This window comes from Gopherus flavomarginatus, chromosome 11, assembly GCF_025201925.1.
Source record: "Gopherus flavomarginatus isolate rGopFla2 chromosome 11, rGopFla2.mat.asm, whole genome shotgun sequence".
NCBI classification, from domain to species: domain Eukaryota; kingdom Metazoa; phylum Chordata; order Testudines; family Testudinidae; genus Gopherus; species Gopherus flavomarginatus.
In genome coordinates, this window is record NC_066627.1 from 34,652,655 (window position 1) to 34,670,206 (window position 17,552).

The 17,552-nt window shown below is 40.3% G+C and overlaps 1 protein-coding gene across 4 annotated transcripts in view; it reads right to left on the reverse strand.

The window, feature by feature from the left end:
* Nucleotides 1-17,552, reverse strand: part of SULF2 (sulfatase 2) — a 247,662-nt gene that overhangs the window by 43,801 nt on the left and 186,309 nt on the right. For all 4 annotated transcript variants that reach the window (XM_050917299.1, XM_050917298.1, XM_050917300.1 and 1 more), the window contains 3 exons: nucleotides 14,540-14,709; nucleotides 10,019-10,169; nucleotides 6,795-6,970 (listed from right to left, as the gene is read on the reverse strand). In XM_050917299.1, the coding sequence (XP_050773256.1) occupies nucleotides 6,795-6,970; nucleotides 10,019-10,169; nucleotides 14,540-14,709 (497 nt within the window). The remainder of the gene's footprint in view (nucleotides 1-6,794; nucleotides 6,971-10,018; nucleotides 10,170-14,539; nucleotides 14,710-17,552) is intronic.

Here is a 17,552-nt window from a genome sequence, read left to right on the forward strand (position 1 = left end):
GCTCGTCCTCCTCTTCCTCTTCTTCCCCGTCCGCAGAATCCTCAGCCGTGGCTGAGATTACCACCCTCACCTCGGAATCCATGGACAGGGGTGGGGTAGTGGTGGCGGACCCCCCTAGAATTCCATGCAGCTCAGCGTAGAAGCGGCATGTTTTCGGCCCTGCCCCGGACCTTCCGTTTGCTTCTTTGGTTTTCTGGTAGGCTTGTCTGAGCTCCTTCACTTTCACTCTGTACTGCACTGAGTCCCTGGTGTAACCTTTCTCCATCATAGCCCTGGAAATTTTTTCAAATGTTTTCTCCTTTCGTCTTTTGGAACGGAGTTCTGTTAGCACAGAATCCTCTCCCCATATAACGTTTAGATCCAGTACCTCCTGTGCGGTCCATGCTGGAGCTCTTTTTCGATTCTTAGGAGACTGCACTGTTACCTGTGCTGATGAGCTCTGCGTGGTCACCTGTGCTGGTAAACTCTCCACGCTGGCCAAACAGGAAATGAAATTCAAAAGTTCGCAGGGCTTTTCCTGTCTATCTGGCCAGTGCATCCGAGTTCAGATTGCCGTCCAGAGCGGTCACAGTGCTGCACTGTGGGATACCGCCCGGAGGCCAATGCCGTCGATTTGCGGCCACACTAACCCTAATCCGATATGGTAATACCAATTTCAGCTCTACTCCTCTCGTTGGGGAGGAGCACAGAAACGGGTTTAAAGAGCCCTTTATATCGATATAAAGGGCCTCGTTGTGTGGACAGGTGCAGCGTTAAATCGGTTTAACTCTGCTAAAATCGGTATAAACGCGTAGTGTAGACCAGGCCAGAGAGACACAAAAGATAGATAAGATGGAGGCAAAAGGAAAATACAGCAGCATAGCTCCAACTGTGAACGTTCAAATGTAATAACAAAGCCATCCCCTAGACCAGCCTCTCCATTCCACAAAGTACTGATACAGCCAGGCATCCAGTGTCACTAGGCAGTTAAACAATTTAGTAACATACCCTGTCATCTCACTCCAAAAGCAGATTGAAAAGAGTTACAAAGGGATCTCACTAAACTGGGAGACAAGGCAACAAACTGACAGATGAAATTCAGTGTTGATAAATGCAAAGTAAAGCATATTGTGTTACCCTGGATTTGAGGGGCTCATGGACCCCAGAATGTGATTAAGCCAATTGCAACCATATTATGTGCATTCAGCCACCATGAATTAATAGAATAGAACACCACATCATTAAGGATTAATTTGAAAGCACGGTTTCAGGAGGCAAGGTCAAAACTAGCTGCAGTTTCTGCTAAACAGAATGGGAGGAGGGAAGAAAAAAAGTCAAAAATTGAGACTGAAAGAGGATAAGTGGATGAGAACCTTGAATTTGGGCGTCTTTGATATAGACATTTATTATGACTAAGACTGTGAGGAATGTTTGTTGATAAAGAGTTTATTGAGAGGAAGGAAAAGTGATTACCCAGTAGGGGTCACTATGATTTTTGTGTTTTGTAATATTTAGTTATAAAAAGGACTAGACCTAGATAATATAGTGTGCTTTGGAGAAGTCCTCTGAAGCTATCCTAAGAGAGACGTTTTTCTGACACCTTTTCTCCCCGGCGGGTAAGCAAATGGCCACTGCGGACCTGCTGTCAATTACTCAATACCGTCCCAGAATGCAGATATATATATATAGGATGTTCTAAACCTATTGCATGCATCTGTGTGTGCTTAAATCTAATAAAATGTAGTTTTAGATAAGAGCACGCTTACTTGTATTAATATTTCACCAACTGGAGAGTTGTGTTCCCATTAATTCATTCCTGTCACCCCCTGGAGTGAAACAGTTAAGTTGCCACAGTTCTTATGTAACAACTGGAAAACAATCCCAACTGTACGTACAAAATGATGGGGGTCTAAATTAGCTGTAACTACTCAAGAAAGAGATCTTTGAATCATTGTGGCTAGTTCTCTGAAAACATCTGCCCAATGTGCAGTGGCAGTCCAAACACCTATCATCATGTTAGGAACCATTAGAAAAGGGATAGATAATAAGACAAAAAATATCATAATGCCACTATATAAATCCATGGCACGCCTATACCTTGAATGCTGCGTTTAGTTCTGATCGCCCCATCTCAAAAATATATATTTTAGAATTGGAAAAGGTACAGAGAAGGGTAACAAAAATGATTACAGGGATGGAACAACTTCCATAAGAGGAGAGATTAAAAAGACTGACTGGTCACCTTGGAAAAGAGACAATTAAGGGGAGATATGATAGACGTCTAAAAATCATGAATGATGTGGAGAACGTTAATAAGGAGGTGTTATTTACCTCTTCACATAAGACAAGAAGCAGGGGTCACCCAGTGAAATTAATAGGCAGCAGGTTTAAAACAAACAAATGGAAGTACTAGTTTACAAACAGCACAGTCAACTTGTAGAACTCATTGACAAAATATGTTGCGAAGGTCAAAACTATAACCAGGTTCAAAAAAAAATTAGATAAGTTCATGGAGGACAGGTCCATCAACGGCTATTAGCTAACATGATCAGGGACACAACCCCATGCTCTGAGTATCCTAAGCCTCACCTTCCAGAAGCTGGGAGTGGCCAACAGGGGATGCAGCACTCGATAATTGTGCTGTTCTGATCATTTCCTCTGAAGCAGCTGGCACTGACCAGTGTACTGGGCTAGTGCCAATATAGCCGTTCTTATGTTCTTACTTTCAGCCTGGTACTGTACGAATCACTAGAGTGGTTCTCACTAACTGAATAGTGCCTCAGAAAACAAAAGTTTATTTTAAATACAATTAAAACTCACTTGTTACAATTAGAATATCATGAAAGTATGTACTGTTTGCTGCTTTCCCATCCTCTCTTATTCTTATGTACACTTGGCATCACTTTAAAAAAAACAATGGAGACACTACAAAAGAGTAGGAAAAAGCAAAAATGCTTTTATGTAGAAATTTTATTTTTGTGGCTTTGAGGACCAGGAATTACTTTCCCCGTGCTTTGCAGATAAAGTACAATAAGGATAGTGCCATCAAGGCAGCTACAAGGCTTTGTGTAGATTTCTAGCTTAAAATAAAGGACAGCAGAACCTTGCTAATTCACACTAGTGAATGGGAGACCACTTGAGAATTACTGAATTTTGCCTTAGCAAAAGAAAAGACAATGACAAGAGTAAGGATGTTACATTTGTTCATTTTCTTGATACATGCCATTTTATACTAATTACTAGTTAAATACTGTGTCACATACCTGGTGATAGTAATGAAGGCTTAGTAATGACACCTCACTACAGTGACTGCTATTAAATCTTGGCTGATAAGGGAGGGGAGAGAATGCAAATATTTTGTAAGAAAAATGATGTGTGTTCATTAGCAAAGTGTAGATTAAAAAAGTTCTACTATATATGTTCAAAGACAGCATAAATTTACTATCTAATACATCCTCTCTCCAGGGGACTTCATCTTTTAGTGGCATGAACTCTGCTCTATTAGGTCTTTTCAGTGTCTGACTCCTGTGTTCCTAATAAAAATATTTTCTATCATCAAAAGGTATTCAAACAGAAAACCCAATGGGAAGGTTCTGTGAGGTGTCATTCACTAGTCATTTAAAATGCATCTGTATCACCAGACTAAAAGGAAGTTCAAAAGGAAATAGCAATATTAAGACTGAGGCAACCCACAGATCCTCCTTCCGTCCAACCTAATTATCAGAGCCAAAGGGAGCTTCAAGACATACTAACCCTACTACTTAGATAACTTATTGTGGAGCCCACTATAACACCATAAAGGGTCCTCCCCTGGAATGGAAAGGATAGGGCTTAGTAGTAGAGAGGCAATGGTGCCAGCTAACATTCCAATACACGTAAGCAGGAGTGTGCTGAGGCCTGCCCTGTTTAATGTGGAAAAAGGCTGCACAATCTTAACACAGCCACCTCTCCAGTCAATGCTCCAAGTGATTCAGGGCTTGGCTTCCTCTATCTTACAGTTTTGATACCCTGTCCTCCATCACTGTACTGTCTAAGCATCTTACACCTAAAATCAATAGCAAAGTCCCCAGTGCACTTCATGGAGTCTCTGGATCTTCATCTCTCATTTCATACCCACTCTTCTTCCTGTGCCTTATGTTCTTCCTGCACCTCTCTCCCCAACTGCTCCTTAGGGCTCCTCCCCGCACTCATGGCTTCACACTTCCTCCTTCATACCACCTCAAAATCTTGGAAGAACCTTCTATTTCCCCATGCATCCTCCCTTCCTTCTGTACAGCAGGGGCACAAGTGGGAGCGGAGGAAGGGAGCCCAGAAACCCACTTTAGCCCCTGACCAGGGCTGGAAATTTGACCCAAATGCAACGTCATGAACCTGCTTGGGCCCTCCTCCTTTGCAGTCCTTCCAGTGTCCATGCGCATTGGGCACCCTAGCCCCTAGAGAGAAGTGGAGCAGGGGGCACCCGAACGTCCAATCCCCAGAAGGGCCGGGAGGAAGGGGGAGAAGAGAGAGAGATTGGATCTGGGCTTTTGGTGATTCCTGGGGATGCAGAAGGAGAATGGGATCTGGGGCTCCCAGAACAGCCTGGCAGGCCTCTGGTGGGGATGGTGCTTGCAGAGCCTGAACAGCTCCTTGGGTAAGTGCTCTGTACAGGGAGGAGAGATCAGAGCCGGGTGCAGGGCAGTGGTGGTGGTGGGAGAAGAGCATGTGGCTGACTGTGGGGACAACCTGTGAGAGCTCAGGACTGGGAGTAAAAGGGGGAACACTAGAGACCGGGCGTGGGGGCAGTGGGGAAAGGGTGTGGCGAGGGTAGGGTGACCAGACAGCAAATGTGAAAAATTGGGACGGGGGTGGAGGGTAATAGGAGCCTACATAAAAGATCAAAAACTCTGGACTGTCCCTATAAAATCAGGACATCTGGTTACCCGAGGTGGGGACAGAGTGGGGGGGGGGCGGGGGGAGAAAGAGCTCTGGGCCCCTTCCTTATGAAAATTCTGGTCGTGCCCCTGCTCCACAGACATATCACCCCACCAGATCTCTTCTTAAAATCCATGTCTTTCACAGAGTTGTCTGCTCAGCACCTCTGAAAATCAGGCCATCCTGTTGCCATTGTGAAGTATTCTCTTTCAAATAATCTCTAAATTATACTATGAGCTCTTTGGGACAGGGAACATGCACAACTACTGCATAAATAAGTAATAACTCCATGTCACGGGATTTTGGCATGACACCTACAGTGTTTAAAACTTTCTTGCCTTTTTTTGATACTATGAATTTAATCATCACACTAAATAAAACCTTTAAGATATTTGTAAAGAGATTTGCTACTCTATTACATTCTTAATATTTGTTGCTTACAGCTTTTCCTCTGTAGTATAAGAGAAAAAGAACTTGTGGGAGGAAGATTTTATATGTGTTAATTATGCTAAAACATGCACATTGATATAAATAAAAGGCAGCAAATTATGGCACTCTGTCCAAAATCATTACTTAAGTGAAAACATTTGCTATTAAAATAATTGCTTAGAAAGTTATTTACATAATTTCTTATCTGATCAAAGCTACCTTTTTAATTAACAGTCATATTCTGCATTCTCGTGTGTCACTAACAAACAGCTTAACTGTGTAATCCCGAAGGATAAACAAAGGAAAACTTTCTATAGCTGTCATATATGAAAATACTATGTTCATTTTTCTTTACAAGTTGAAATAGGAAAGCACAGTGACTCTATTTTATCATTTAATTAATCTCTGATAACCATCTACAGTGGCAGTGAACATAAAAAGAAAGGTTACTTGGCAAATATCATGGCCTAGAGTCTGAGTGAAATGAAAGGAGAAATGACTAGGCATTTCCATGCAATATCACACCCATCTTGCACTGGATGCAAGCCACAGGGCTACACAGTGACTTGGACCACTCACCTGGGCAAGGGACCCAGGTTCGTAAAAACCCAGTTAATCCTAGAATGGGCTACGGTCCTTGAATCATGCAGGAGGTGACCAGGGAGGGCAGGGAATGGGCAGAACCTTGGTTCCATCTCTTCACCTCTCCACTCACTCTGCAGCTGAGTGAGTGCAGAGGATGTCAATTCATGGCTGGTACAGATAACAGCAAATTACTAAACCCACAGGGCAAGAAGGAAGCAGGAGAGGAACTGTGATGCAGACATTTCATTAAGGCCAAGTCTACACTAGGAGCGCTTTGCCAGTATAATATACCAGCCAAGTACTAGTGTGGACGCAGTTTAGAGAAGCAACACTGCTTTTCTGGTATAGCTGATTCCAGCTTTTTCTGCCCCACTCCTGCCACGCACCCCCAGCCAAAATAAGCTATACTGGTAAAAGTGTACAGTTTTGCTGGTATAGTGCATTGACACTCGGGGCTTTTGTTGACACAACTGCGTCTGTCAGGATCACACCTCTGACTGACATAGCTATGCCTGCTGAAGTGGAGACCGAGCCTTTGAGTCACAATGCCTCCTGGGGCAGTGCAGTTTCTGACCTACCCATTGCTCAGGGATGTGCCTCATGTCACAATCTCTTATGTCCATGCAAAGCCCACACTGGTGTACTCAAAAGATGTTAACTACACACTCCCCTAACTATTAAGCCCAACAAACTGATAAAACAAAGGTTCTATCTTTCTCTGTCTCAAACTCAGCACATTTTTAATCTGATTGCACAGTTGTACTTCATTGCATGTGCTTTTAAGCCTTTGGTACATGGCCACTGAGCTCACATTCCTTTGCATATCAATCACTATTATCAGACCAATAAACCAAAAACAATTCAAGAGCTGAAAAACAAGGACTTACAGGGAGCCAGCCTCCACATTTGGACCTCGCACATAAAAAGGAACTCGGATATCAAACTCGTAAGGCATGGACTTCCCTTTCACCAGTCCAAACTGCCCAATATGATAGCCATGGTCTGCTGTATATATTATATAGGTATTGTCCAGTTCACCTGTTTCAACCAGTGTATTATAAATCTGAAAAAAAAGAATATTTTGCACTAAACAACACAGTGTAAGTAATATTTGAAATAATTCTGTGCATAAAAATGTACACATATATACTGTGTAACAGAATTGCATGTTCTTAACTAGGACATCCGAATAGACATCCACACACCCTCACTAAACAACTATCCTGATTAAAAGAGGAGGCCATTTTCTTTGAAAGAACAATCTATAAATACTTAAAATGCAATAGAATAATACTTTACTGAATGAAAATAGTGACTACGCATTTCAGGACAGACTTTCAAAATGCTCAGCTTCCATTCAGGGATCTAATTTGAGTTGACAGATTTTCAGAAGTACTTTGCACCTGGCATTTTCCATTGGAAATTTCCAACTCCGGCCACTTACTTAGATGCCTAAATGGGAGCTGTTGTATACTGAGCTCTTTTGAAATTCTAGCTCTTTATCTTCTTTAAATTTTTATTTGGCAAACTCTCAATAAAATGACACCATTTAAAATTTCACACATTTAATACTTGGTTAAATGCCACTCAAACATTTGGGCACCATGCAAATGAGTCCCATTCACACAGAATGTTCACAAACTCTCCCAACTAAACAGCAGATACTGCCGTTCGCTCTTGCTATCTGGTGAATTAAGCGTTTCAACCTTAACTCTGAATCCTACTGTTTTTATGGGGCTTAAATGGTCTCTTTAGGTGAATACTGAAGGGTATCAATGCACAACACTAATGACCAGCCATCACATGACGTTTCATCCTCAAGGTTTAGTCAGTTTCTGTCATCTCATGTGGATTTAGCAACATGGTACTACCGCAGATATTCTTTAGGGTAATATCATTCCCTGTCCCACATGTGAGATCTGTGATTAGAAAATATGGGCCTGATTCTGCTCTCACACTTGTGCGTATCAGGAAAAACTGCACTGGAGTCAAGGAAGTTTCATCAGTGTGGACCCAGAGTAAACGAAGTCAGATCAGTATAGTAAATATGGACAAAATGTTAAAGATAAAATGTGACTCCCTTTTTGAGATGTAGCCTGACTCAATGTGTCTCATGTTCCATGAGGAAATGGTATAGACTCATGTAAAGACAAATTTATATAAACGTTTTGACTGCAATCTTTGTTTAAATAAGTCACAGTGACCTCTTAGAGCCATTGATATCTGCCATGCACTCAAAATATGAACAGACATTTTAAAGGATGTTAGGTACATACAATTTCATTTAAAAATTGTGGTTTAAACTACAAAAGATTAAGTTTCAGTCTGGAGTGAAATGCACACCCAGCAAAATCATCAGGAGTGAAACCACCTTGCTAACTAGCAGAACATAAATACACTGGTGCTAGTAGGTGACTGTGTGACATGCCTTCTCTAAAACTGGTGTCTGACTCACCACAGCATATTTGTTAGCTACAAGGACAGAACATATTTTCCTGGGTTATTATGCCCAATTAATTATTAGTAATTATAATAAATTACTAACAGATAAATCTCATTCTTGCCTTATTGGACTTCCTTTATTATCTTTTGTGGATAAGATTTCCAGGAGATATGAAGCTGTAAACTGTAATATCTTCAAGATTAGACTTTCTGCACTTTGAAACAAACCCACCCTTTTTCCACAGTACCTACCAGCTGATCCATAGGTTCCTTTTCAAGGCCCACTGACACATAGCTTGCACTGTGAGATTTCCGGAATCTTATTGTTACATAATGCAGGCACTTTAGAAAGTTTGCCTGTGTTTTTTAAAATACATGTAATCAATGTGCCACAAAGGAACTTAACTGTGGCAATGCTGAGTGTTACCATACCTAACTTTTAGGCACTTAGAAAAATCACTGAAATGCACAAAGCCTGAGTTAAGTACCTAGGTGCACTGTACAATGAATGCGGAGAAACGGGCACCTCAGAATGGGATTCACAAAAGCCAGCACGGTAGGCAGCTCCGCACATAAGCTGATCAAGGGAAGATGATGGGGGTGGGGGGAAAAGGGGAATGCCTAAGCCTCACCCCTCTCAGAGAGTTCAGTACTTAAATGGGGGGTGGAGGGGAGAGGAGGAAAACGAGCTCCCCCATAACTTTCAGCCCAGTGGTTAGGGTACTCACCTGGGATCCAGTTCAAAGCCTCCCTCTGCCTGAGGGGAAGAAGGGATTTAAACAAGGCTCTGCCACCTCTCATTTGAGTGCCCTAACCACTGAGTTGTGGGATATTCTGATGTGGGGCTCCCTCAGTCTTGCATGTAAAAACTGTTCCACTCTGGACAATTTAAAAAGTAATTGAAGGACGGGGGCTGGATCCTGGCTGTACCTCACCTCCCAAGTGAGTGCTCTAACCATAAGGATGCAGAGTCAGTCTCAGGCTTCCCTACTCTCTCTGTGGCCCTGTGACTCGTTCATGATTTATTCACAATGGAACAATTCAACATGAGCGACTGTAGGAGCCCCCCATCTGAGGTTTGGTACCAGCTGAGTGGGGGCTTTCTGAATACCAGTGGGGCCTGTTTCTGGATTTAGGCACCTAAAGTGGCAGTTGGGCACCTAAGTCCTTTTGAGGTACTGTTACTCTGGTTCCGCCCTAACGTAACCCCATTAATTTCACTGGAGTTTTTCAAAGAGGTAGTAAGGCAGGAGTGCATTATGCCTGCAGTTGAGATGATTAGTTTCCAACTAGTATATGGTGAGACTTAACGCTTTTTAATGTAAATAAAATTTTTAAAAAATTCATGCTTTACAATTTTTTTTTTCATGTTTCATTTTTTTCTTTCTTTAACTGGACAGCAGTAGGTATCTGGAAACATTCTGCTAGCTTTTAGACTTTACATTATGCTCGTTTTTTACTCGGAACAACAATGTCACAAAACCAGAGAATCTTGGAGAGCTGTCAGTTTGGAGGTAGTGATAAATAGAAGCCATGTTTAGCTTGGCAGTGCTTAGCTTATATGCAGAGTAGGAATATACTATTTTTTAAAACAAATGCACAAACATTTTGGAGTTTAACTCAAGAAACAAGTACCTGTTGGGCTTGAAAAAATGACCACCAATCTTACCATCTCCATGGAGTCATCCACAGACATGAGTGTCTGTAAGCGCTTTCTCTGTAGCATGTTGGTGAACTCCATGTGAATAGGTTTCATGGGACCAGTATACCTCATTATCCAGTGCTTGTCTGGGTTGGGAGCGTAGTTATAACTGGGAGTGCTAAGGAGCAATAAGGGAAACAGAGACCACCACGTTATTATGAAAAAATAATAAACTAGTGAGTGCCAATAAACTTTATTTGACCAACACTGCAAAACTAACTTTCTGCGGTATGTCGGAAAAACATTACATTTACATTATTCATTTATGTTTTATATGAAAGGTGAGAGCATGGAAAGAACTCTGTGGGAAGTAAAACCTATTAAAAAGAGTAAAATATACATTGTTTTTAATAGTATTCTCCAGACTAGTAGGGATACATTTCAATGCCAACAGATTAGCCTTAGAAGTCTATCACCACAACTGGGAAACATCTGAACCAAGAACATATCCACTTGAGTTTCCACTGATGTAACTGCTCCACTTTCATTCTCCCCATACTAACACAGGCTATTACAGCTTGATTGGCTCCTAATAATAACTGTCCAGCTTGCTGAAAAGATTCCACTACATTATTTAACAACTGTGTTGAATTCAGCATGCCTGGCCATGTTAATATTGCAGCACTCACATACTCAGGGGAGCACAGGTACCCTACCTGGTGGTATTAAATTGCATGTGAGCTCATGGCAAGCAGAAGTGGATACAAAGATGCATTTTAAAGACCTGCCAAAAAACGGTGGGGGGAATGGGACTTGGACTTACCTTTAACTCTTCTGAGATCATTAGAAACCTTCACATTACACTCTGATGAGTGCACATTAAGGAAAGAGAATTTAGCACCCTGACAAAAAAGCCAAGAGCTAGGTTTGATGACCTTCTGAGAGCATCAGTGCCCCTTTAATTCCTAATGATCCTGTAGTTCCATTAAAGTATCAGTGTTAACAATCAGCAGGCACATCACTAATGGTCCTTTATTTAATTTTGTTTGGGAGTTCTGGAGCTTGCTTTTTTGTTCACAACTACATTGCGCCATATCAGCTGGAGCTAAAGCCCACAATGGACTTGCTTTTGTATAGTATAACATGGTAGGTACTCTTTACATATGTCTTTGTCATACTATGAATATGTTTGTCTTACATTTTCAAGAGAAGCTATTGTTTTATTTATCTATCTTATCACCATTTAAGACCTAGGGCCTTTTTAATTGTTTCTAATCAATAGTTGGCACATTGGCTTGGGACAGACCATGCATAGGTTCACAAATACAGATTTTTTTTCACACAAATGAAAGATTTCTTCATATTTCTTCTTCTGTTCAAAATATTAGATCACTGCTAATGTTTAGCACGTCACAAGCTTCCTGTAAAACCCAAGATGGTGGCTTTGTGACAGCAAAGATCTGCAGATTTTGCTCAAGTCACTTTCTGCATCCCAATATTCAGTCTCCAACTAATTATACTTACGTCTTGACAAAAGCCACTACTATTCTTGTGCACACAACATAGCAGCAGAGTAACTTAAATCATCAGGATATATAATAGTAACATAAATTGAAAACTTTCCTCCAGCGTATCTTTGAACGTCATTGGTACCAAATGCTCTTAAAAGTTTCATTCATGTTTGAAATAAACATTAAAATAATAATTGGATTGCAACATGTTTTTGATGGAAAGTTTTATGTAGGAGCCTACTTGAAAAATGCGCTTAGACAGGGAAGCGAGGCTTCTCTGTTTGGGGAGGAGAGGCTGCTCTGTTTATTCTCTGTGCATTGCTAATAGTCTCTTGAATTTCAGAATGTTGTTGTTGCTGAAATAATGACATTGCTCCTATGAATATGCTGACAGTTATGGAAACTGTTGCTACGTAATGCCTAGAATGGCGAACTCCTTTTCAGCTTGCTTTGTGATCTCCTGGCTGATTAGAAATCTCCTGCTGTTTAATCCACCCGAAGCCCATGATTTTCTTTGATTACTACAAATGTAACCCTCTTACACTTAACAGATTTGTTTCTCTCATAGTTAAACACACAAGATATAACATCCCTGGAAGCTGGACAAAATAACCCCTTCACGTTCCATTCAAAAGGAAGGGGTAGGGTGGGGGAAGCTACCTTGGTTGCTCTACAAATCCTGATTGTATTTGACCTTGGGAAACAGTCATGATAAAACATGTACTCTATAGAGAAATAACATCAGAGGCCAATATGAAATTGTCCAGCTGTTCCATCCTATTTAACTATAAGTCTAGGAGAAGAAAAGGGAAACTATTAATACAGTTCAGTGATTTGCTCCGGGAGAGGAGGGCGCGAAAGTATGGGACAGATTTTCAATTAAGATAGGACTGTAACTGCACACTAAGAGCCAGATCCTCAGCTGTTCTTGTGCTTCAGCTGACATAGTTGCAGGAGGAAGCTGGGGGCATAGGTGTGCCATCTTTACGTTGATCCTGATCCTGAGACTGGACAAGGACCAAGTTCAATCCCCAGTGCAACTTAAAGCAGTTTTGAGGCTGGTCCAAGCTGCACCATAGTGCTCTAGCCATGTCTCACTTGGGAGATCAGAGGGAGGAAATGTGAAACAAAATGACTAATTTGCATGTGCAGTTACCTGATTTGCATGTGCAGATGTGGGGACTGTGCACTCCAATTAGACAAGCAATTGTATGTTTAACTTTTATTTGGAAATCAAGCCATACATACTCAATATAATACACAGATATTCTATAAATATCTAAAGATTTAATAAATGTAAATCCATTAATAGCTAATTAGCTCTATTAAGATACTGATGCATTTCTGAAAGAAACACTTTTCTTGGTGTTCTTTTTTATTTACAACAGCTTAAGTTTAATCTTATGCTATAAAAAGTGTTTTAAAATAATTGAAGACAGTTTCTCTGCATAAATACACATAATGCAGGCTATTTAGTATGCACATCTAAAAGAAGAAAAAACTGCTTAATTTATTGAGATAATGTAATCTTTTACAAACTAATAAATTTCTTGCAAAGTACTATTGTCTATACATTAATAGATTATTATTAGTAACAGTAATAATGAAATTCACTACTGATATAAAATCCTGCAGCAATTTCCATAAAAAAGATCTTCCAGTCAGGAAAATAAACTAGACTGATGTTTGGGAAAAAAGTAAACAATGTGAAATAGAAAAAAAAAACATACAGAGATGCATTTCATAGATTTCATCCCCTCCTTCATTCAGTAATGTATTATTCTATTGCATTTTGAGCTTTTGTAATTTTCATTTCAAAGGAAAAGAACTGAGCATGGGATTGCAAACAACTTGAATATGAAATACTGTGTCATTTCAGGCATGAGAGACAGATTCTCTTTAGTGGCACAGTGCGGCAGAACGAAACATACAATTCTTAGCTCTCTAATAATCAGAAATTAAAACAAAGAAAACCCTTTCTCACACTCACACAGAGTCTGTTCCAAAGCTGAATCCTGCAAGGAGCTGGTACCCTTAACTGCTGTTTGATGATCACCTTACAGAGTCAATCCTTGCCTCCTCCACAAAACTGAAATTAACTACTCTGCCCCTGAAAGCTACGTGTGCCAAACTAGTTTTAATCTGGAATCACTGTGTTCTCTGACCACACAGGAAGAAAGCTGAATTTTGGTGACAGCACAAGGCTAGAGATCAAGAGACCTAAATTATTTGTCAGCTTTGCTGAAAACTTCCTGGGTGACTTTGGCAAGTCATATGGGGAAACTGAGACGCTGGCAGTCTGAATGTTAAATGGAGATAATAATAAACATTACTTATTACTTGTATTATGGTAACACCCACAAAATACACAAAAAGGTGAAGTCTGAAGCCCTGAAGAGCTTACAATTTAAGGGACATGTTCTGATTCACCTTAAACATGCTGAAATAGCACCTTACCTCCCAAGTAGTCTCACTGAAGTGAAATTTACACCCACTTGGGGTAAGTCAACACAGCCACAGCAGAGAGCCTCCCAGCCTGGGCCAACTGACCTGAGCTTGTGGGGTTGATGATAGTGCTCTGAAGCTCACACCCTTCCCTAGGTTTCAGAACCTCAGTGCCAGCCACGACTCCAAAGCACTGTCTACAGAGCTATTTTTAGACTGCTAGTGCAAGCCCTGCAAATCTGAGTCTCTCAGCCCAGGATGGGATGCTCGCTGCCACAGGCTGTGTAGATATACACGGTCAGAGCAGCGTAAAGGGACTTTAGAGAATCAGGGCCATAGAATTTGACATAAAGTTCAGTGATATCAATGTGAATCTTTCCATTGACTTCAAGGAGCTATGGTTCAGGCCCACTGATATGATCTCTAGTCTGAAGGTGCTTATAGTATTCTGAATATTCATATAAAAATTCCGAACTCTTCTGTTCTTACTAACTGCGATAAACGCATGCCAAGAGTCTAAGGACCCCAAAATATGTTTTTCCCCATTCTTTTTTCTTGTGCCAGGAAATACAGGGATTTTATTTTTCCTTACATGTGTTGTGAAGCGTTGGGAAAGAGCTGTGCATACTGAGGAGCTGAATCTTCAGGACCATGAGGAGCAGCGTGGCTGAGGACCATCAAAACTGGCCTATGGGGATACATCTTCTTTGAGATTCTGAAGAAGCTGACACTGTCATTGGTGATCAGGTCAGTCAGATAATCCTGGAAGAGGAGGAAAAAGTTGAATAAAATATTCCAACAGCCAATTAGAGTCCTAGATAGTCTTGGGTATCAAGAGGGACGTGGGAAAAAAGATTATTTAGCCTGGAAAGGAAGAGTAAGGAGAGACTTAAGTTTAGGTTGTTAAAATTATGAACAATAAATGAAAAAACAGATCATTCCCTTCTCTCTAGCCGATGATATGGAAAAACAACAAGCCCCTCCAAGAAATTAAGGGCAGCTAAATTTTTTGTGTTCTGGGGTTGAGATTTTCAAAGCATGCAAGAGGATTTAGGCACACTGTTCATTGAAAGAATGCTTTGAAAATCTCAACTGACTTGTGGGTTGTTTTTTTTGTGTGCCTTCCTCTGAAGCATCAGACAGTTACCAAGGCTAGCAGCCAGATACTGGACTAGTTGGATCAATGGTCTGACTCAGCACGGCAGATACAAGAGAGGCACTCAGATACCATGATGATGGGTACAGCGTAAGAATCTAAAGGTAGGTAGATAGAGGTCTCCATTAAAAAACATATCTGAAAACTTAATAGAGTCCCCTGGGAAAATGTAAACTGAACATCCTTCATAATCCTCTAGAGTATCAGGTACATGTTGTGATACTGGAAGCATGTGGATTGAAAACAGTGTCTTTGTGACACTTCCTGCATATCAAGAAAACCCTATATATCAACATATGTTTCAGACACCAGCATGGTATTATTTATTGTAAAACAACACAAGAACAAAAAAGACTGGCTTTTCACCTTCAAAATCCAAAGTAAAACCACATGCAGTGTCTTGCTTTTGTCAAGTCACCTGGTATGAGTGTGGTTCACATCACAGAGGATGGAAGACCTCCCTGGTTCTCCCTTCAGGCACAGCTTTCTTTCATCAGCCCAGTCCCTGGCTTCCCAGTGCACCTCCCTTTTACAGAGTAAGGGTAATGCAAAGGCACGAGACTGACAGTCCAGGAGAGGGAACTACTCTGTTTTGCTATATAACAAATCCAGTATAGTACAGTCAGTGCCTTCTCAATCTTCTTCACCCCTGCCACGGAGGTGCAAGAGAAAGTCAGCTTTCATTACTCAAAAGGGGCCTCTCTCACTTGATTTCTTTGTTCAGACTTAGCACAACTGCTCGCTGCCTCTCCCAGAACCACCCTGACCAAGCTTCAATTTACACCTTTAAATATCAGTCTTGACTTGAAGCATTCCTGCTATTCCAATCCTAGGTTTACCCTATCCAAGTCTGCCACCTGTTCTGAATTATGTGGTGTATTTGTGATATGAATAACCTACAGAGGACAAAGCAGAAACCACCAACTCATTTCAATTATGAAAGCTTGTGTAGATAAGCATAACTCCACCAAAAACAATGAAGGTCCACCAGCTGAGGACCTGACCCTCTATATCTGAAAAACACTTCTTAATGTTGATTAAGGAACTGAAAGTCAATATTCTAATAGAGAACTCTGGAGTAATAACACACTCACATTTAATTAAAACATATATATATTTTCTAAGCCCGCTATCAGACATAATGAAGACAGAAAGACCTTTTGTTCTTGGGTCTGGTCTGTGAAGAGAATATGGATTTCTATTCCATTCTAAAGGGCAAGGACACTTGACAGGTCAAAACTGCCCTCAAATTAAAATTCTGTAAAAATAAACATTTGCAAAACCTAAGACCAAATGGAAATATTGCCATGAATTTATTTTTATTTAAGCCTCCAGTTAAGACAGATTTAAAAAACTAAATGTGATGTTTTAAAAAAACCTAAATAAGGCAAATTATGCTAATACATACAAAGTTAAATAGATAAGAAACTGATAGAAAAAGTGTAACCAACTAGTACATTTTCTGGCTAATATTTAGATTTTAAAAAGTGAATAATGATTTTGTTTGCCTCAATTTGTGAGGTGCCAAGCTTGAAATACTTTTAATGGGCCTGATTTCAGAGAGTGTGCCCACTACTAACTTTTGAAAATTGTGGCTTTCATTGTCTAAAATAAGAGTTAAGAAAAATTAAGCTAACATAATAATATTAAAAATGGGATTTTTTCTTTAATGGTATTTTTAATAAGGATATCTCGGTTTTAAAAATATAATTCTTAACCTGACAGTTATCCTTTAATATGAACTTTGCATTAAATTTGGATCTCAAATATTTAATTTGTACAACTAAGAGGTCAATAGCCCATGGAAGCACCAATGGGCTTTGCTAACTTGTGTGCCAGTGGCAGAGATGTTAGAAACAAAAAGGTATTTGTTTTTTGATGTGGAAGCGTCATTAAAACAATCTCTCTGGAGTCACGTTACTGCAACTTGTTCCTTAGTGGACAATTTAGTTATGAAAAGAAAAACATAAAAGGCAGGGAGGAAACATACAGTAGCATGTTTCAACTACTGATCGATCCACCACTTGATTCCAAATGTTACTATCAATCCATGTTGCTTTGTACACTACTGGCAGGGAATTACAGTAATAATCTATATGCACAAGATGTGATGGTCATTTGGGACATTTACTTTCAACCAGGGATTTTTGGAAAAAGAAGTTCTAATAGGTGTTCAGACACCTTAGATATGAAGAGCTGTACAAAATGAAAATGCAAGCGTTTTAAAAATACCTTATATACCAAACAGAGTTGAGGGTTTTTAAGTGTGTGTATTCCCTCCTTAGCTTCCTTTGCAGCAACTGGGTACAGTGACCAGTAAAATCACTGACATTACATTATTCCACTGAAAAGTTTTTTAATTCAACATTTCCAATAGTTTAGCTGTTAAGATCAGCCCTCTTGTCCTTTACAGATTAAAAGTGAAATGGGAGAGAGGCATAATTCTGTC